Source organism: Lontra canadensis, unplaced genomic scaffold, assembly GCF_010015895.1.
Source record: "Lontra canadensis isolate GAN:19392208 unplaced genomic scaffold, GSC_riverotter_1.0 scaffold41, whole genome shotgun sequence".
NCBI lineage: Eukaryota > Metazoa > Chordata > Mammalia > Carnivora > Mustelidae > Lontra > Lontra canadensis.
This window is the reverse complement of record NW_022631035.1, coordinates 11,387,682-11,409,363: the sequence shown is the minus strand read 5'-3', so window position 1 is coordinate 11,409,363 and position 21,682 is coordinate 11,387,682. Positions and strand designations below refer to the sequence as shown.

The window sequence follows — 21,682 nt, the reverse complement described above, 5'->3', positions numbered from 1 at the left end:
TTAAATTAAAGACACTACAGTCACATATTTCTAAGTAATTGAAAGCAACAGGAAACACATTTTTGAATGTCATTCTCTTATCTTCGGTGTTGAAATACTTCTGGTAATGACTGGCCATAAAAAGAAGTGGTAATCTTCACATTGATGAAGTAAGTTCAAGTTATGGATTTTTTTTTTTTTTTTTGAAATTTCTGTTTATTCACCAAATGTTTGGTCTTAAACTGTACTTCATTCCCACGGAACATTTGAAAAACGGAGAGGTCACAGTTGGCGAATGGAGACCTCAGCGTTTTCCAAAGGGGTGTTAAAGCAATTTGCTCATATTTCCAAAAATGAGAAAATTTTTTAAATGATTTCAGTTTTGTTTGTTTGTCTGTTTTGAGTGGCCAATTTCATCTCCGTGATCTGGGCTAGCTGTCCTTTTGTAAGCGAGCTGTGTATCACATGCAAGAGCTCTTAAAACCACTTTACCATTTCGCGTCACTATTTTAAAACCAGAATGTGAGCCATTGGGTCCTTCTTTGTATCTCTCGGCTGCTCCTGCATACAACCAGACGTATGTACAGAAGAGTGCTGGGTTGTTTTTGTTTTGGCTTAAGAAACAATCGAACAGGAAAACTTAAAAGGAAAAAAAAAAAGGGGATGTTGGTGGTATTCTCATGTATGTTCCCTTTAAAATGTAGCTTTAAAAGTGGGGAGAGTGGATAGCCCCTGGACCTCCCTGTGCGCCCCGCCACCCCGTCCACCTGCCTCCGGGCCAGCGGGGTGGCGGCCCTGCCCAGGGAGCCTGTCACACCGGCTCCATTTTCACGTGACCTTTATGCTCATTTTTCCCAAGGTCCATTTCCAGAAAGTCTTCAGGTATGTCTTGTAAAGCTTTCCCACGAGGACTCTCTGCCTGTCCTTCACCCGCAGGGTGACCCTGGCACAGTCCCTTCTTACACGGTCTCACGAGCGCGAGGCACACGGCAGCCACGGCCATGCCAGCGGCGCAGGAGTAGAAAGCGCGGCTGTAAATCTTGCTCTGGTCCACCAGCAGCCCTGAGGAAGAATAGTCACAGCTGTTAGCAACGCGGGCACAGTCCCTCGCTCACCCAGGCTCCCCTCAAGTGCAGAAGCTTCTCCGTGCCTTTGCCTCCTTCTGTTTTATCTGGGTTTCCGAAAGGAACAGGAGTGGGGACGGTGGGCAGCTTTTCTGGGCTGGGGAGGAGGAGTCAGTTGGGACCAATAGAGCCTGTTCCGTCACGGGCTAATCTGGGCTCGTACAGAACAAAACTTGGGACAGTTAGATGCCTTTTTTTTTTTTTTTAAGATTTTATTTATTTATTTGTGAGAAAGTAAGCATGAGTGGTGGGGAGGGGCGGGGGGGGGCAGGGAGAAAGAGAGAGAAGCAGATTCCTCGCCAACCAGGGAACCCGACACGGGGCTCGATCCCAGGACCCAGAGACCATGACCTGAGCCGCAGGCACACACCTCACCGACAAAGCCACCCAGCGGCCCCTGCGTGTTCCTTTGAAGAGGAAAGATTTCGAAGAGAAGGAAGAGCCTTATTATTTTCCCTTGGGTTCACTTCAAGGATCTTTTAAAAGGTAGGAAGATTTCTCTCCTAACAACATTTGAGGACTATTTCAGGGCTAAGGTATGAAACACACCCAAGTCCTTCCTACAAGAAATACTGTGTAGAAATGAATTAAGTATCTGCAGAATACGTTCTGTGCCCACTGCCCTCATACCCTTCCTTAGAAGGGCAGATGACTTACAAAGTCCCTCGGTGCTGCTGTTCCAAAGTCAGAGGGTGGTGGGGTGATACGTGGATGGGTGCCCTCTGGCACAGCTAAGGCAAGACGGTAGCAAAAAAAAAAAAAAAACCCGGGGCAGCCTGGACTGCAGATGTGGGTTCTAATCCCGACCGCGTCACTCATTTACCATATGCCTGTTGGCTGACGCGCTGGGACCTTCCGTTTCCTCATCTATAACTCAAGACTGGCTCAGGTCATCTCTAATCCCCCCAGCTCTGAAATTCTATGGGACTAGAAAAAGCAGCCTTCTTTTTTTTCTTTTTTTAAGACTGTAACAAGAAGCAAGCACAATTCATAAGGCAGGAGTAGCCAAGGGTTATGTCTTTTACATATTTAAATTACCTGCAAGGGGTGGTCCGGCCAGGCCTGCTATGCTCTGAATGAAGACATACACTCCAGCAGCGGAAGACATCCTCTCGATTCCCACGACATCGTCTTCGGCGAGCAGCGGAATGTGGGTTCCCCCGACTGTTCCAACCATGAAACCAAAAAAGATGCTACATGACATGAGACCCCAGAACTCGGCGGCGAAAGTGAAGGCAAACAGAGACACCATCAGCAAGACGACGCAGATGAGCTCGATGTAGATCTTGCGGATGGGCTCCCGGCTGAGCACACAGCCGGCTCCAATCCTTCCGAAAACTTCGGCAATGGCCATCGTGGATAACAGAAAAGCAGCCCGCTCCTGCTCGATGCCCAGACTGATGCCCAAGGGGATGATGTACAGGGAAGGCGCGAAGAACCCCAGGGTGGCAAACAGACCAAACAACGCGTAACAGATGAAACTTCTGTCTTTCAAGATGGAGAAGTCTAACAAAGGGGCTGTCTGGTGGCTCGGCTTGGAGCCCGTCCCCACGAGGACCTGCTGCGTGTCGCCCTTCGGTCCCAGTTCTGGGTTGGCGTGACTAGGCACATTTTTCGGTGAGGTAGTTAGTTCTACTCCTGAGTCAATGGAGTCTATTGAGGTGCGTGTTTTCTCATTCTCGAGCATATACTGCACTTCTTTCCGACCCTCGTGGGCGGCTGCTGTCGGGGACCCGGGTCCTCGGATGACAATCGGTCTCAGCAGCGCCCCGCAGACGACGATGTTCAGCTGCAGCAGGCCCACGAAGAGGAGGCTGTACCTCCAGCCGACGCTGTCCTTCAGCGCCGTGATCGCTTGGGTGAGGGGGCGGAGAGGAAGCAGAAGTGAAGGTCAGAACCCGACTCAAGACCCGGGAGAAAACAGAGAGCCGACATGGGGGTTCAGACTTAGGACCGCCGTAGGAATGTACGGGGCCGTGCGAACGCAGCCCGCCTGCCCTGCAGGCTTTATCCTCACAGCCGATGCTCTTAGGAACGAGGGAAGGAGAAAACGGGCGCAGGGATGCTTAACTATAGAGCAATGCTCAGAGGCCGAGGTCCCCTGGAGAGCTTTGGAGGGTGCGTTTTGCCAGGTGGCAGCGTAAGATGTGAAATCAGTTGGTGACCTACGTGCAGGTTGGGCAAGCAGCAGCCCGCAGGCCAAACCCGCTCCGCTGCCGTCTCTGATCATAACGCCTCCCCCCGGGTGCAGCCACACTCCTTGGGCTGATGCGCCGAGTGGCAGCTTCTGAGCTGGGACCACAAATCTGAGGGCTTCTGACCGCTCCTCATGGTCCCGCGAAAGCCCACAGTATTCGCTGTCTGGCCTTTTTAAAATAGAATTTCCCACCTCTGACCTTGATCACTGTCCCTGCACTCCTGCGATCCTTAGTCGTGACGGGTTAAGTAAAAGGATAAACGCAGACTCCAAGAGCTCCTGGTTATCTCAGAATTTAACGATGCCAGGGTTCTAGGGTTTCTGCTTACAGACTGTCCTTTACTACCAGAGTCCTGCTCCTTCCTACCAGGAATCTGGGTCCTCGGCTGCTGACCAGGTCCTCGGCTGCTGGACATGGTTGGGGGGGGCAGGTAGGGGCGATGGCCACAGGAAGCCTAGAGCCCCACAGTGATAATCAAACAACACAGGCCTCGCAAGATCCTGAAAATATCTCGTAATCAACACTGAAAGGTTAAATGATATTCAGTAGAATTTTACTATAGTCCAATTCTTTGAGAGCATGACTATGAAGATACACTAAGCTGGTTATCCAAAAGATAGGCTTAGCAAGGCAGCCCCACATTCCTTGGGGGGGGGCATTTATTTTATAGCATGTTTTTATACCTCCCAGTCCTCCCATTCATGTGGGAAACTTCCAATTGCAAAATACTTTAGGCTTGGGTATTATTATTATTATTTGGTATTTATTTATTTACTTATTTTAAGTAGGCTCCATGCCCAACGTGGGGCTTGAACTCACAACCCAGAGATCAAGAGTCACAGGCTGTACCCACTGAGCCAGCCAGGTGCCCGTAGGCTTGGGGGTTTGGAAAAGCTGTATGCTCATCTGGCAAAAAGTGGGTGTAATTTTCCTTTCTCTATTTCACATGTCTTGAGGGCCTAACGGCACCCAGGGAGATGCCCCGTGCTAAGGAACAAAGGCGACCAAGATACAAGATACGGTTTCTGCCCTCAGAGGGCATTCACGAGCACTGCTGCTCCCCTGGACATGTAATTTTGAAAAATTTTATGTGGACAGTAAAGTGGAAAGTGCCTGCCTGCCCTTTGTCTAAGTTCAGTAATTAACATGTCCTCTCTCTCTGCCTGTCTTCCGATACATTTATTTGCACACACACATTCAGTTTTCTGAACTACGTAAAAAGCTTCAGACATTAGGACATGTCACCCCTAAATACTTCTACATTATCTCCTTTGAACAAAGCATCGTCTGCTGACACATTCTGAAGAAACGGCAGAGTGAGAAATGAATCTGGGTCTCCAAGGTTAACTGTCTACTACTCGTTAGAGTGTAATTCACCTCCTGATGTTGAAGTAGCAAAAAAAACAGTGATAACAATTTTGCTGTGAGGGTGCCTGGGTGGGTCAGTCAGTTAAGCATCCGACTCTTGATTTTGGCCCCCATCATGATCTCAGGGTCGTGAGACCGAGCCCCGCGTCTGGTAGCCCTGGATCCTGCTCGAAATTCTCCCTCTCCCTCTGCCCCTTCCTCCTCATGCACGGGCATGCATGCGCGTGCTGTCTCTCTCTCTCTCTCTAAAAAATAAATGAATAAATTTTTCTTTTTTTTTTGCTGTGAGATTACCCATTCACAGATAACAAAACTAACTTTATTAACGTATGTTAAATCCACGCTGAACGTGGTTCTTTAAACGAAGGAGAGAAATCACAGTATGAATGACCTCAGATCCTCACGGAGGTTTCAAACCTTCCCACTGAGTATGTGTCTTGCGTCTTCTATTTATGTCAACTCAGATTAGTATTAATGGCGTCTGAAATCCTAAAACGGGATTAGGGAGGACAGATCCTACCAATGCGCTGGAGGACAGAAGGCAAATAACCTCTCCCTGTGCACAGAGTTCAAGTCCCACCTCCGCTGCCCATTGGCGGGAGCTGCCGAGCGGCTGCCTCCAGCCCAGAGGCCCCCGTGGACCACTGCGGTCCGCCTACCTGGGGCGAAAGCAAACATGGCGAAGCATTCTCCCGTGGAAGCAACCGCAGTGACCATGGAGCGCTTCTTGTCAAAGTACTGAGATAAGATGGTGACAGTTGGTAGGAAGCTAAAGCAGTATCCCAAACCTGGAAGAAAGCCAGGGAAAGCAGTCAGAGCCCAGGACCGACTGATCCCAGAAGGATGCGTTCAAAGAGTCGGGATTTTTGTGTTTCTTTTTGCTTTAATATTTAATTCAACGTACGCATGTATGTATGCGCTTTTAGGGATCTCTTAGTTTTATTTGTTTATTTTTTTTAATATTCTGTGCCATGTCAAAAAGACATTTTTGGTTTCCCAAAAGATTATGTGCCAACAAGGACCTTGGTCACAATGCATGACAATTTGAAAATGATACCAAAGAAGTTAACAACCAGACAATCTAATCTCTTGGCAATCCAAACAGTCCATTTCTGAGATAATTCCTGGGCAAAAGGGGAAATAGAAGTTGCCATTATAAACTATTTAGTGGGGCAGGAGGCATTTATTTTTTTAAATCATAAGTTCTGGGAGCCAAGAATTTCATTCTGGAAAAAGGTGCTGTAGCAAAAAATTAAGCAAAATAAAATAGGTTTCATTAGAGGTCTAGAGAAGCTATAACCATTGTTTGGGGATGCTAGGAGAATAAACTGTTTTCTGTCCCCCCCCCATTTTTTGGCATTAAAACAATTTCTATAATTCACAACGGACAGACTGTTATCAAATACAGTTTTAAAAGAAGACTTATATTTGGAAATAAATGAGGTTTGTTAAGTGCAGAAATATAGGAAAAATGCAAATCTTCACAATATACAATATCATCATAAGTAACACGCGGACTCCTTTCAAAGGGAAAAAAAGTTTTCTTGCTGCGCTCTCCGCTATGCCCCAGAAGCCTCGCATGCCCATTGTGGAAATACCCACTAAAGAAATTCACATTTTACTTTGTGGAAACGATGCCTTTTGGCTGCAAACTCACGCAAGAGAGAAGTTCTCTTTCTCATGGGTAAATTTTTTTTAAAGATTTTATTTACTTATTTGACACAGAGAGAGATCACAAGTAGGCAGAGAGGCGGGGGGGCGGGGAGCAGGCTCCCCGCTGAGCAGAGAGCCCGATGCAGGGCTCCATCCCAGGACCCTGAGATCATGACCTGAGCCAAAGGCAGAGGCTTAACCCACTGAGCCACCCAGGCGCCCCTCAGGGGTAAATTTTACACAATGCTTATAATTGTTCAATTGGACAGTTGACCCAAAAATTCTTTGGGTTTCTTAAAGTTTTTTAAATTTTTAAAAACCCCGTCAAAAACTCTGCGGCAGTAAGAGGAGTTTCCCGTATCCCCTGGAGTCCATCCATCTTGGTTCAGAACCACTGATCTGGGACACTATTAACTGCAAAGAAAAAAAAAAGAGAAAGGGAGACAGAAGGACTCTGCGGGCTGGACCCCCTTCCTCCCCTTCCTTGTTCTTCTGATTGGGTATCTGAACTTGCGAGCCCGGGAGCAGCCCTTACCGGATACGACGCCGATCGAGATATACATGTGGTAGAGTTCCCGGGAGAAGGAGGCCGTCACCATTCCTGTGCTGACAAGCAGGCCCCCGGCCACCACCACCAGACGGTGTCCGAAACGGGTGCTCAGGACAGCAGAGAGGGGAGCTGCAGATAAGGACCATAATGTGATATTTTATTTTTTAATGTTACAATTTTATTTATTTTTTTAGAAAGAGAGCGAGAGAGCAGGGGGAGGGACCGAGGGAGTAGGAGAGCAAATTCTCAAGCAGATGCTGCACTGAGTACGGAGCAGACCTGGGGCTGGATCCCACCACCCCAAGATCAGGACCTGAGCTGAAAGCAAGAATCAAACGCTCAACTGACAGAGCCACCCGACGGCCTCCGTAATGTGACACTTTAACTCCAAAGGCGGAAGCATTAGCTTTCTTAAGATTCCTTTCCTTAGGGCCCCTGGGTGGCTCTGTGGGTTGCGTGTCTGCCTTCGGCTCAGGTCATGATCCCAGGGTCCTGGGATTGTGCCCCTTGTGGGGCTCCCTACTCGGCGGGGAGTCTGCTTCTCCCTCTCTCTGCCCCCCTACCCCTGCCCCCCCACACTCCTGTGTGCGCTCTCTCTCTCAAATAAATTTAAAAAAAAAAAGATTCCTTCTCTTAAGTCTTGAACACTGAGGGATGATGTGCTATCGATATATAACACATTTTACACAATGCTTATAATTGCTCAATTGGACAGTTGACCCCAAAATTCTTTGGGTTTCTTAAAGGGAAAGCCAGACTCACAGTACAAAACTTACAGCGGTATTTTTTGATACAAGTGACATGAACTTGCCATGAGCACCTATAAAGTTAGATATGCATTTAATGTCTGTTATTCTGTCATAAAAATGGGCTTTCCCCTGAAGGCTTGAATTGTTTCCTTTTGCTATAGTCACTGCTTTGGATTCCTTTTGAAAAAAGCTCCATTTGGGGTCAGTTTCTAGCTCAGTTTCATTTGACTTTTCTGAAAATGGTATGAAAGTCACTGAATTCTCCGTTGAACACCCCAAAAGGAGGATAGCCATGGGATAAATAATTCAGAGTGGCTGATCAATTGTCATTCATTTAGCTTCTCTACTCTGAACCCTGCAGCACATTTAAGTCTGACAAATCGTTTCCCAGTGATACGTTACTTGGGCTGACCCCGATGCTGACTGGAATATACAGAGATGAGGGAACCTTTGAGAATTGGGTAAAAGAGCAACACAGAACATGCCGGATAGAGGAGGGGGAAAAAAGGACTAAATTTTGTTGGGGTTGGTGCATGTAAGTCTCATGTTAGTAGAATATAAACCAATATTGAATACAGCTCATAATGAAACCACTCTTGTCAGTTTTAGGTGGTTTGTTGGCGCAAAGCATAAACTACTATAATTATAGCATTTAGGAGATCTATTTTCTGGTATAATAGTATTAACTGGAAATTTCTTGTTTACCGTATTGTTGTTTTTGGTTATAAAAGAGCTCAAAGCAAAGCTTTGGACATTTTATTTGGATGACCAAAGGTAAAATTTTAATTCTAATTCACTTATCACTCCAAGAAAGTCAACTTTCCACAGCTAAAACATTAAGTATCTTAATATTCAGTGAAACTGGAACTAGGAACCCTTCTGTGAAGCTTGCAAGACAGAATATTAGGTGTTGTAAGATAAGTTTGTTACTTGATAGGGAAGGACAGGGGAGCCGCCTCTTTAAGACATTATATGGCTGAAAATTAATTAAAATTAAAGAAAGAAAACTGTAGAGGTAAGAGCTCCATTGGCAGGATATTAAAGTCAAGGAAGTGTAACGTCAGCCCCACTGGCTTTCCGAGGTGAGTCCAGTGGCTGTGTTTTCTTGGAAGACCTCAGTGTGGCCCCTGGCAGACGGAGGGACTGTCATGAGAATCAGGCCTGTAGGGGACTCAGGGAGAAGGAGCGTGTTACAAGTTCTACTCAAACCCCATTTTCTCCAGTGTTGTTGGACGTGGGAGTCCTGAATAGTGGCTAGCCAGTGTTAGGGAAGCAGGTGTCTGGAATTCATCCCTTCTGGATGAGGTTTGTCACTTTACATCACACGCTCTTTCACACCCCTCGTTCTTCCTCACGTACCCACATTTCACATGCCTACCCTGTTTGCCAGACATGTTTTTCAAGACCAGGGCCTAGGACAGCACATGCTTTTGCTGTTCCTTCTTTAGAAAATGACTCTACAGGATAGGGGTTTACTGCTGGCCTCAAAGTCATCTACCGTGTCCCAAGAGTGTGCATACAGCAGGTGTTTAATGCATGCGTGTATACATTGAAGGTCATCAGGGTGGCAAATCAGGCCCTTTCCTTCAGCATCTCTTGTTTCTCGCCATCCCCAAACTCCTGAAAACCTTATGACTTAATTTGAGGCTAGAAAGGGCCCACAGGTCATCGAAGGAAATGCTTCGGAAAGAGGATGGGTACCATTACGTAGTTAAGCCAATGAAAACCGACGCATGGTTACATGTTGCTTAAACAGGAAGAGGTACTAACCTGTAAATGTTAAGACAAATACACATATTGATATGACCCAGGAGATCCTGCTGTTAGATTCATCAAAACTGTCCATTAAGTCATTAAAGAAGACGCCAAATGACTTGATGATGCCGTAGGTAAAGACTTCAACGAAGAAAAAAGACACAGCTACCACCCAGCCCCAACCTCCATCAGGCACTTGAGTATAAACATTGGCTGTGGAACAAAGCTGTGATGTCTTTTGGGTCATTCTTAATCTGAAATAAAAAAATTTAAAAAAAACTCAGACCAGCAATAGCATGAGGGTCACTCTGCTAACCCTTTAGCCAACATTAATAGACAAGAACTACTTACCACATTTCTTAGGGTGATGAATATTTAAATAACATGCAGTTACTATAAAGTCTTAGGGTAACAATTACATATTTATTTAATGGTCACAGCTGAGAAGTGTTACTTCCAAATTATTTTGTATTAGTGTTATCTGTGGAGTCCCCAAAGAATCTGGAAGCAAGACTTTCCAGCTGTGACAATAAATGGGGAAAAGCAAAAGGAATCAGAACAGCATTGGTAGAGGCAGCCCAAAAAACACAGAATGGCCACCAGACCCAAGCATTGATGCTGACCGTGAACTTGGAAGACAAGTTAGGTAAAGGGAGCTTGAACTGATCATAAGGCATGTCGATCAGAATTGAAGCCTGGAAATTGGGAGGTCAGCCACTACTGACATTCCATCTAGCACCTTCTATGGGATAAGTGTTTGGGACATCCTATAGACACTCTACACGTCTCTGCTTGATGCTACTGGCCATTCAGAGCATTGATCCCATTTCCCGCTCAGTCAGCAACATTCTGATTATGATCTGGGGTCCCCTGGGGATGTAACTACATGTGAGAACTCTGTCTTCTGGGAGTTTGTTGAGCATAAGGAAGTTCCTCAAAGTTGATCACCATTTGATGTATCAGCAATTGACAAATACTCTAGGATACAGTGGCCAAAGAAAGCACTATAGATTTGTATGGCCTGGACAGCCAGTTAACCTTGCCAAGTTCCCTCTGACCTCAATATGCTTTTCTGCAACAAACAGCAGAGCCAACAGACCTATGCTCCTAACACACTAGTAAGGGGAAACACCATATTTAACCCCAGAGGGAGGATGGGTGAACTTGACTCTTCCCCACTGGGTTCTAGCACACATTTGCAGAGCCCCCTGCAGCGACATGTGCTTTGAAACCGTGATATGATATGTTAGCTAATTCAACATAATAAAAAAATAATTTTTAAAAAGTAAAGAAAAAAAACAAAACAGTGATGGGTTTTTAGCCCAACCCCAAATTAGTATCTATAATAATACGTGAGTCCCTGGTCTTAGAACACTTATTTAAGACTTCTCTCCGATCATCCAGGTGAATACAGGTGAATTTTTCTGGATGCATGGGTGTCCTTTTCCTGGCTGTAACTTGCCATGTTCAAGTACTAAGGCAGGTTTTACTGATAATACAGGGTAACTGAAAAAATAAGAGGACACAACCTCATCTATCCAGTCGACCTGCCAAGTTCTGGGATTAGGATCTAATATGTAGAGTTTACCCTGTCCATCTTAAAAAGCAGCAAACCTGACCTAACTTAGTAGCGCTCATCCTCTCGAGGGCGCCATTCCCACCGTAGCCCGGGTCTCTAAAAGGAGAGTATACTCACTTTCTGTCCTTTACTGTTAAATATTTGATAGAATGAAATAGGGCATAAGATGCTTAAAAAAGCTTATGCTCTCTGCAGCAGACCTCTGCATTTTGATGTGCGTCAGTGTGTCCTTCCTGAGAGCACTTGCAAAGCGGGGGAGGCCAGTTAAATGTCTCGGGATGTAGGCTGAGCACTGACAGAACAGTTTTGCCAGTGGTCTTCCCCGACATGGAAAGCAGCTGATTTAAGGTGCAAGCAGGGAGCCCTCCCCGACAGGAGGTTTTCACAACGCCCCTCCTGCATCAGACTTCCAAAACTCCCTCCCAAGATGAGGGCAGCTGCGGCAGAGGAGTGAGATAGGGCTAGGCTTGAGATCTAGAAGGCCAAAAATAAGAAGTACTTTCCAGCAATAAGGTCTAACTAGTATTGAGTGTTTATCCTTAGGGAGGGGGGAGGGGGGAGGAGAGAGGGGGGAGGTGGTACGAGCCCACAGTTTAGCTCCTTCTAATCCCTGCCCCCTACCAGGCCATTCATTTGGGCTTTTCCTTTGCGGAGCCCCAGACTCCTTTACCAGCCTAACTGGCTGGCCCCTTGTGCCCCGGTACGATGAATCTCTTTGAAATGCGGCACTGTTAGGACATTTTTCTGCTCAGTCTTTTTCAGTGGTGTTCCTCTTTCTGAAGGACAAATAAAACCCACGGATTAGCCTGGCTTCCAATGCCTTCGTCGCTGGACCCCACCCTCTTTGTAGCCTTCTCACTTCCACTTCTAAGACTTGACTCAGGCCCTGGTCCAGATGGACTCCTCCTTGCCCTGCAGTCCCTAACCACCCAGTGGTTAACCACCAAACCCTCCCCTGCCACCCTGGGTACCCCCTTTACAGCTGGCACCTGTCAGGCCCTCCTCAAATCTTGCTTCTAACACGATGCCTCCTCTGACCCACTTCACGTAGGGGCTTCTCTTCCTGAGATCAGTATCCCTTAGTAACGGGATACTGTTTACTTGCATGTTTATCTTATTTGCTCAATTAAATGATAAGCTCAAGGAAAACAAAGCCTTGGGGCCTTCATCTCTTTGTACCTTCTCCCTTCCCACCTAGAGCCCCCGCACACAGCCGGTATTTCGCTTTTCAGCGAAGTGCCTAGGAGGGGGCCAGGCCCCGTGCTGGGCACCGGGGAGACCCCAGTGAAAGACAGAGGGATGGTCTCTGTCTCTATGGACTTCAATCTCTGTCGATGGTAATGACAGGAATCCTAAACCTGAAATGTGTAGTAAAACCATCTGCTGTGTCCTTCCAGAGCTCAGCGTTGTTTCTAAAAAGCAGTTAGAAGCGGTAACCAAGTCCAAGGGCCTATTAGCACGGTTGTTCTAACCCGGAAGGGTGTGCAAACGACCTTAGGGCTCAGGACCAACCTGAATAAAAACATTGGGATGAAACTGATCAAGGCCCCCAAGAGACAGACTGAAATTTCTCTCTAGCCTAAAACCACTATGGGATCAAGAGGCAAGAATCTTTTCGTTGGGACTGCATGTAGGACAAGACAGCAGGTCTTGTATGAGGAGGGGGTTCCTACTGGTCGTCAGAAGGTTCTGGTGATGGGTGGCTACCTCACGCCCTCTTTGCCCTTTATGATTTGCGGTTTAGATGTGCAACACGGGAGGGGACCCCAACCACAGGGAGCTCAGTAGGGTTACAGTGATGGAATATTAACGCGGAAAGGGGATTTGGAACTCATTTGTCCATCTCATTGTAAAATCTTACTCGTTTTGCAAAGTGGGGGAACTAACCCCATGGGAAGGCGCTTGACCTAAACAATCCAGAATCAGATATGCCTGCCAGCGGTCTAAGGAACAGCACTTTAAAGGCCCAGATGGGGGTATCTTAGGTAGGGATTGTGAGGAATGCCTCTCAGAGACAAAAATATCCTTGACCTCCATTAGTACACAGAGGTTGGCCGGGAGGCTCTTGAAGGTTCCATTCTGCTTTGGCCATTCAAACTCTCATATTCAGCACGGAGTTCTGGGAATCTCCGGATTCCTCAGGCCAAACCTGGTGGCCCAGGGAACCTGGGAGCAAGCAGGAAAGTGCAAATTCTAGATGGTTCTTGTGAATGTAGGTGAAAAGTAGTTGGACCCTGCTTAGACCTGACCTGTGGTCACTGGTTAGATGGCAGACCTGACTGCTATCGCCTGTGGACTTTCTGAACTCCCTCTTGGTGTTCGATTCCTTTGTTTCTGTAAACTTTGCTTTACATCCCTTCTACTCCCCTGAAGCAAGATCCCAACAGAACTTTCACTTGCATTGTTAGGTTTCTGGGCAACAGAAGCTATCTTATTAGCATTACTGGGAACATCATAAAGGGAAGAGGACACCCCCAAACCCACTGTTCCTCCAAACATTATGCCTCTATCATCCTAAAGTGTCGCATCTCCTGTTGTATTTAGCTTTGAAGAGAAGACCACAGTCTAGAATCATCATAAAGTAACCTGGTTTCTGAATGGGATGGGTTTCTGGATGGGAAGCTCTGTGTTTTGCATGTCCCGAGCACCTAGAAGGGTGGTCAGCACCTCTTTCCAGACCCATGGCCTGGCAGCGCGTTCGGACATAGTATGTGCTCAATAAAATTTCCCTAGACAAAGCAGGAGTCTGGGCGTGCCGCTGAAGCAGGGCCTTGCTCTAGCCTTATAAAACCAAGTGGGGAAGTCCCTGCTTGCAGACTACATCTTTCCCTGGACTCCTCTCCTTTTTTGTACATTTATTCATTCAGTAGGCCAACTGGCTGAAAGTGTCCGGCTCCTCAAAGCTAGAAACAAAGGCTTGAATTTTGAACTCAGTTACTTAGAACCGTCTGTGAGTTCCAGAATATGAAACACTGTCTGGTTCAGTTTTTTGGTGATGCGAACTCAGCTTACGGAAAGGGGAATTGGCTTACTACTGGGCGGGGTGGGGGTCCTAACTGGTGAGGCATGGGGAGGGGCAGAATCCCTTTGCTCCTTGATTTCCTGCCGTCAGGGGTAAGTAGGTAGGAGATATTTGCTCTTCGTCTCTGATCTCGCCCTGCCCTAAGAATTTACCGTTCCAACACAGCTTTTGAGCCTGACTTGCTCTGAGTTACACTTTCATTCTTCTTAACTCTTGAGCCCTTTGCGACAAAGCCCATGGGTTTGTCTTGAAGCTCTTGGGCATTATTTGCTGAACGTCTGCTTACCATTAACGGGCTGCACAATCTTGGGGAAATCACTTAATCTCTAAATTTCAACATCTGTAAAGGAGGGATTAGACACAGCAGATTTGAGGGGCACTCCCAACGGTAAAATTCTACAACGGGGCTTCCTGGCAGCCAACCCGCCTGTACCCTCCTGTTCCCCCAAAGGACATCCGACGACCAAATACACCGGGTATCGGTTGTCTTAACTTTAAATCAGTGAGGCTTCCGCCAAGGCGTGGAAATCTGCTCTACCTGGGGACTTCACCATGAGTCCATTTGTTGAGTAAAGATTTGATCTGGGGGCATCCAGAATGCAAAATATTGAATTATTACACGTTCGAGCGTCACTCCAGGGTCAGTTCAGAGCAAAGTTCAAAATGCAGCCTTCGGATTGAAATGGCTGGGATAAGCCAAGGCTCTCAGCAAACGCCCTGCCAATCTCCGTTCTTCTGAAAGGCGTAGCCTGGAGACAGCAGCTTTGGACAAGTTGTTTTCAGCCCCAGTTGTCAAAACCAGTCTGCATTTAGGTGAAGTTCATCGGAATTCTCTATTTAAAAAGTCCCCAGCCTAACCTGGAGGTCTGCCTCAGCAGCTCTGAATCATCAGCTACCCCCGACACCCCCATTTTACAAGATCATGCTGAAACCTGAACCCCTAGTTTATGTGTCCTCCTCAGGAGTTCCACTGAGGAAGGTCCATTTTTGGAAACCACAGAAGGAAAACTCACAGTTAGTGGTACTCATTAAGACAGAAGGAGCTTTTCCACTTGGCTGCATTGTTTATTCACGAACTGGAACTCTCTATCTTGGCCACCCTTCCCTTAATTATGAGAAGAGGTATTTCTTTACCCCGGGGGCAGGATGTATTGTTGACCCCCAAAAATGCCGTGTAATGGTGCTTGGGACATGGAAGGATGCATCCCTTAGAAATTTCAGCCTAAGCACGTGGTAGTCTTTTGCAGACAAGACACTCATTAGGATTTGCAAAACAGTAAGATTGCTGAGAAATCTCATTCCCAGTGTAGAAACCCTCTCCCGCAAGAAGGAGCTGGCGCAGAGCGTCTAACAGCACAAGCAAAACCAGCTTCCAGGTTGTCAAGTTGGAATGCTCTTCCCCAGTTGGCTTCGGGGAGCTTTTTCTAAGACTAACGCCCCCCGCGTTTGGTGACATTTCCCGTGCCACCTAACAAACTTCTATCTGTCACCTGTCTGCCGGGGGACAGTGGGGAGGGGGGCGGGTTTCATTTCCAAAAGAAGAGGAAAAAAGAAAAGAAAAGGAAAAAACCCTGAAGTTAATAACCCGTTTCCTCTGCAAAATCACTCTCCGCCACTACGGAACCGCTCAACCACCCGGGCGCTTCCCTGCGGTTGAAGCCCCAACAGGGAACCTTGGAAGTTGAAGCGGGACCAGCCGTCAGGCGCTGACAGCTCGGATGGGCAAGGTGTGGGACCCGCGCTCTGCAATGCAATCCCTGCCTTCCCTCTGCGGGGTCACGTTGGCTGCCCCGGGTGTGTGTGCCAGCTGGGGGTCGGAGGGGGGGCACAGGGATTCCCACTTGCCCTCGCGCTGCCTCAGTGGCCCGCCTGCGCGCGCGCGCGCGCGGGTGCCTGGGGAAGGTACCTCTGACATTTCGCTCTTATGACGCGCAGGCAACTTCATGCGGAAAATCCACGCAGGGGTGAGCCGAACCTCCCCACTCACCGGATGGCCTGAAGCCCCTAGCCCGGGGCTTGGGGGGAGGCACTCCAAACCAAGCCTGCCTCTAGCTATTTTCCGGACCCCAACTGCCAGGGCCACGGGCATTCAACTCTCAGCTGCCCACACTGGCTAGAGCGCGTCATCCCGGTGGCCCCAGGCATTCCCAACTGTCAGTATTTTTCAGAATAACCTCTCCAAAATGTTAAGACGTGAAGTGGTCTCCTCCCGCCTCCCCCACCAAAATAATTAATTAATTAATCAATTAAAGCGCCCAACACAGATTAAAAAAAAAACCAACCCCACACACCACAATCAAACTTTTAAACATGTAAAATAATAAAACCAACTCACCAAGTTAGAAGGGAAGAGAATAAACCCCAAAAGGCTCCCAATAAGGCGGAGGCTTGGCCTCCCCCTCCTTATAAGCCGCTCGGTAACATGAGAAAGGTTTAACCCCTTAAGGCGTGGGCCCGAGCCTACCGCAAATTGGCTCCGGCGGGTGAGCACCGGGCGCCCGGCCCGCAGCGCCCCGGCCCCGGCCCCGGCCCCCCCCCCCCGGCCGCGCCTCGGGCACCCCGGCCACACCCCCCCCCCCCGCCCCCCACCCCGGTCGCCTGCGCCCGGGCCCTGCGTGCTGCTGCCCGCGCCCCGGCCCCGCGTCGCTGCCTATCCCTTATCCTATACCGGCTGCAGCCGGTCTCCGCCGGCCTCGGGGGCGCGCCGCCGCCGACCATGTGCTGCGAGCGCCGAGCGCCGCCAAGGAGGGGGCCGGCCTGGCGCGCGCGCGCCGGCCCACGTGGACCGGGGCCGCGCCGGGCGCGCGCCCGCCCGGAGCCCGGGCTGGGGGTCACGGAAGGTAACGGCGTCGCGGTCTGAAGCCAACCGCAGGGTCCTGCGGGGCCACCCCCTCCCCTGCCGCGGGGGTCCCTGGCCCGCCGCCCCGCTCCCCCCACCCGAGCGCGGCCTTGCGCGCCGGCCCGACTGGACCCGGGCGCTTTGCTGCACCAACCGCGGGGAGCGCGGGCGTGCTCGGGGCGCCTGCAACCTCTCCGCCAGCACCCCTGGCCGGGCGCGCGGGGGGCCCCGGGGCCGCTTCTTTTCCTGCAGCGCCGGGGCGCCCCCACCGCCCAGTCCCACCCGCGCCTGGAGGATCTGGGGATTGGCTGGGGGCAGGCGGGGAGAGGGGCGCCGCGGCTAAACCCGCGCGGTGCTCGCGGCTGCGGCGGCTCCGCGTCCGCCCCGGGCGGAACAGGTTCCTTCCAGTTTGGGTGTGAGCTGCGCGCGCGGCGCCGCGAACCCGGAGTTCCTCCTCCAGCGCCCACTTCCCCCCATTTCGTCAACTCGCGCCTGGTTCCCCTTGTGGGGCCGCGGGGGAGGGAGTGCCGCAGTGAGCCCCAGACAGCTAGTGGCCCGGCTGCTACGAGTCCCTTGCTTTCCCCCGTGTGCAGCAGCAGCAACAGCATCCGCGTTGCGCGAAAGGGATGTGAGCAGCCGGGCTGAGTCAGCATCCCTGCTCGGGGCGCGCGCGCATCCTCCCTTGCTGGCGTTTGGCGACGTGCACACAGGTGCATGGCTGCCTAATCCGCGGACAGCCCCCAGGAGGGGAGGCACCCGGACGTTTAGGGAGTACGTGCCCCTCATCCCGAAGTCCCCGACCCCAAGGTCACTGTGAACTCAGCGGATCAAGCCCGGGAAACCAGTTATGAGCTTATCATGGGGGACAAAGCAGTGTGTCGTATCCCGCATTTCGGAGCCCGCGGGGGCGCAGACTTGGTTTCCTGGTCTCCACCTCACCTACCCAGGGCCAATTTGAGACCTGCTCGGAAGCAAAGACCTTATTCTCTGAATTTCCCCGTCGACTTGGATACGGATTGCTCCCTCCATGGCGGGGGGAGGGGGGGTGGTTCGAGGAAGTGGTTCTGATGTCAGAAACTCATGAGCCTACTTTGGGAGCGCGCGCATGCGGCGGCGCCGCCGGGAAGAGTTGGCAGTTTGAGTTTTAATAAAAATCCCTTTGCAATCGCCGCCTGCTTTCTCTCACGACTTGGCGATAGGGTCTACTGCGTTAAGTGCCGTTGTGTGCTGTTGCAAGCTCTGGCGTGGGTCGGGCGGGGAGCAGGTGTGTTCGTGTCAGGTGCTCTGTTACGGGCCAGGGGGCAACTGATCAGCTTTGCAACCTTGTGGAAGTAACGTAACTTTTTGGAGGGTCGATTTCCACATCCGTAAAATGGGGTCAATAATCGTATTTCCAGAATTAATTTAGGATGCCTGTAAAGTGTGGATCAAAGTGACTGCCTGTGATGAACCCTTGGTGCCCATTAGCTCTTATTATTATTATTTATGGCTTATCATACCGATTACTGACTCCAAGCACCCCGCCCCTCCAGGGACCCTTTTTTTCGGGTTGTTCTTCCAAGAATCCACACATGATTTTTTTTAAAAAAAAAAAAAAAAAAAAAAAAAAAGATTTGAATCCCTGAGATGAAAACAGTGCTAAAACAGGACTGACTGTAAGTGTAATCTTTGAGATTTAGGATCTGACAGTGCATTTAGGACCTGCCACTGTGCTCACTATGGAATCGTCATAGTATCTACTGTTTTGGGTCTTGGGAACCTATGGGTGTAGCCCAGTATTTATAACTGAGTGATTCTGATCAAGTCCTGGAAGTTCCTGGTGCTTGGGCTTCTTGATTTTAAACATTAGGCAAATCATGCCAAAAGCTCTAGGTATGAACGAATGATTGAGAAAGTCACATCTGAGTATCTGACCAGAGTGAAAAGCACTGGCTGTTGGGGAGGCATAACTGTGATGATGATAGTCATACTAAATTGCTATTATTTTATTAATATTATTAGACCTATTAATTTTTTGCATGTTTGCTTTGTTCCCAATACTATTAAATGCCATACATGTGAGCTAACATTCACCCCATCAGTAACATTCTGCAGTCAGCACTATCCCCATTTTACAGATGAGAAAAGTCGAGGCACAGAGCACTGCAGGGCTTTACCCAAGGCTTCAGAACATTTATAAACACACCTGGCCCTTTTTTTGTAACTAAAGCTCATACAGAGATGACATTTGCCACCTGCATTTGGGGAAGGGGGGGTGGGGTTGGAAACCCAATCTCGGCCTAGTCTTGCCAGCCACAAGCAAGTGACTTTTGCTCACCCTGGTTAGAGGCTGGCTTCACCTTGGTCCCTTTCCTAGTGAGACCAAGCGTGAAAACCCCTGTTTTTTTCACTCCTCCGGGGAAAGCAAAGAGAGGGAAAGCACTGCATTACCATGCTAATCAAAACCCCCCCAAACAAAACTAACTCTGTTTAGTTCTAAATACAAACAAAAGAACCCTTGGAGTCTGGAGTACAGAACCAGAAAAATCAGGATATTAAGTTCAGGGTTCAGCTCCTCGTTTAGCCTCTTCTGTTGTGTCTGCTGTAACCCCAGTGGCAGCAGAACCCCAGGGGTCTTTCATCTACAGTGGGCAAGGCTGTGATGATGCCCTTAAAAAGTCCGTCAACATCTTCTGGGGAAATAAATTGGCTCCTGAGGCTCTCCCCTCTGCTTGCTCTCTCTAGCCATCTTGCTTTGGGTCATTTGCATGAGAACAGATTCCTTTGTGCAAAGTTGGCCAGCCTGTTCTCTGTCTACGTTTATAGCCCTTCTAGTCTTCATGTTGGGTTGCTAGGCAGATATGACCCTGGCTTGCAAATAAGCTCACTGCATTTACCAGCCCGTGAGAACTTAAACTTGGGTAAGTAGATTGAAAGGAATCTTGTCTGGAGCTTGGGGCTGGGTCTTCAGAGCAGCCTCGAAGAGGAGGAGCACTGGAGGGGACTCCTTTGGGAGGTGTTGCTCTCCCACTCATTTACTCTTCCTTCTCCTGATTCTGCACCACCACCCACTATCTTACCTGAGGGCCTGTGCCAGGAGATGAGTGTGTTGCGGGGGGCCGGGGGTGGTGGTTGGAAACAGGACCCATGTGTATTTGATCAAAGCAAATTCTTGCTTTAAAACTCAATATCTGCATCTCCCGACAGCAGAGAAGCCCACAGGCGTTCTCGTAAGAATTCCGGGTAGATCCGTGGGGTTTATCTCGTGGGTGGTGGAGCATCCCCCAATCCCCACATTTAACAGTTTGAAGGAAGACAGGACCCTTCAGATGGGCACTTGTGCTCCTGGGGTGATTTGCAGATTTGCCAAGGGGCCTGAGACACAGATAATTTTAGGGCAGTCGTTTTCTGGAACATGAGCTCTGTCCGAAAGCTGATTTGTCCGAGGACCCACTGTGGGACAGGCCTGGTGCTGGGTTAGTCTCGCACAAGTGGCTTCTCCCTCGTAACCAGAGCCAGGATCTCACTAGGGGGCTCTGTTCCAGCTGAAACCGTCTCTGGGGCTAATACTGAAATACGGTGCCAGGGAAGCCTCTTTCTTCAAGTCAATATGTCCCATCCCCCATCCATCTTGTAAAGATGCTTTTGCAGTAGTAAGAGCTTGTCCAAATATACCATATATGTTGTTCGTTGACAAATGATCCCTTATAGTACTAATTGTGATAATAATTCAACTGGGAAGGGATTTTCTTTAACCTTGAAGTGTAAGTAACAATTTCCATGTACACACAAAGGTGTAAATTTCAATTTGTACACAAAATCTGTGTTCACAGAAATAGGGTCATTAAGTACTTTTGAATATATAAGCACATCGTATTGAGACAGAATGGAAATACCGTTTTGAAAAAGAGAGAAAAGAAATGATAGACAATTCCGGACCTAATGAATGATGTTCCCATGTAATTTTTAAGTGAATGATGATGGTTTTTATATTACTCTGATGTTTATCTTACACTGGATACATTTGAAAGATTGGTGTAAAATCATTTTACTATAAAGATCATTTATGGATACAATTGAAACAATATCTTTTGAAGCTGTGATGAAGCATTGAACATAATTTATAACTGTTAAAACTGCATGTTTGCATTTTTGCTGAATGTTTGCCCCCCCCCCCATTCATATGTTGAAGCCCTGACCTCCAGTGTGATAGGATTTGGAGATGGGCCTTTGGGAGGTGATTAGGTTAGATGAGGTCATGAAGTGGGGCCCCCATGATGGGATGAGTGCCCTTTAAAGAAGAATAAGAGAGCCTTGGGGGCCAATCAGAAGGCAGCTGTCTGCAAGCCAGGGACAGAGCCCTCCCCCAGACTGTGCTGGGCTCTCCATCCCAGACTTCCAGCCACCAGACTGTAAGAAAATGAATTTCTGTTGTTTAAGTCACCCAGTCTAAGGTGTTTTGTTATGGCGGTCTATGCTGACTGATATGGGGAGGGTTTATTGTTCTTCCACATTCTTTTAGAGGATACCCCAGCACAAACATGGGCAGGCCACTGGGGACGGTCTATATTAAAAGGAGGACAAGAAGGCCGTGGTCCCTACCCTCTTGGATCAGTTCTCCCCGGGCGAGAAAACAAACCTGGAGTCACCACCATGGGCCATGTGAGGGAAGGTAGGGTCTGTATAACTGAGAGCTACAGTGTAAGATGCACGTGGGTGTGGACCCTGGAGCCTGACCTTGAATCCCAGCCCTGCTCTCACCTAACTGTGTCACTTAGCTGGGTAAATCGCTGAACTTCTTTCTACACAGTGCTGCTCATCTGTGAAAGGGGGATAATAATGCTGCACAGGGTTGTCCTGGGTGGGGGGCGGGTGCTTAGTGCTGTC

The 21,682-nt window shown here is 48.8% G+C and overlaps 2 protein-coding genes across 8 annotated transcripts in view; one reads left to right on the top strand and one right to left on the bottom strand.

Moving 5' to 3' along the window:
* ARSG (arylsulfatase G) overlaps positions 1–21,682 on the top strand; it is a 100,626-nt gene that overhangs the window by 5,419 nt on the left and 73,525 nt on the right. Inside the window, exon 1 of one of the 7 annotated variants that reach the window (XM_032870771.1) lies at positions 19,632–19,716. The exons of the other annotated variants lie outside the window; for them this stretch is intronic. The gene's annotated coding sequence lies outside the window, so the exon portion shown is untranslated. Of the gene's footprint in view, positions 1–19,631; positions 19,717–21,682 lie in introns of those variants that run through there. 7 annotated transcript variants of the gene reach the window in all.
* Positions 305–16,492, bottom strand: SLC16A6 (solute carrier family 16 member 6). Its single transcript, XM_032870777.1, has 6 exons — positions 16,313–16,492; positions 9,392–9,630; positions 6,858–7,001; positions 5,329–5,457; positions 2,142–2,957; positions 305–1,041 (listed from the first exon to the last, which is right to left on the bottom strand). The coding sequence occupies exons 2-6, from the start codon at positions 9,621–9,623 to the stop codon at positions 791–793; spliced, it is 1,572 nt and encodes a 523-aa protein (XP_032726668.1). The 5' UTR covers positions 9,624–9,630; positions 16,313–16,492; the 3' UTR covers positions 305–790.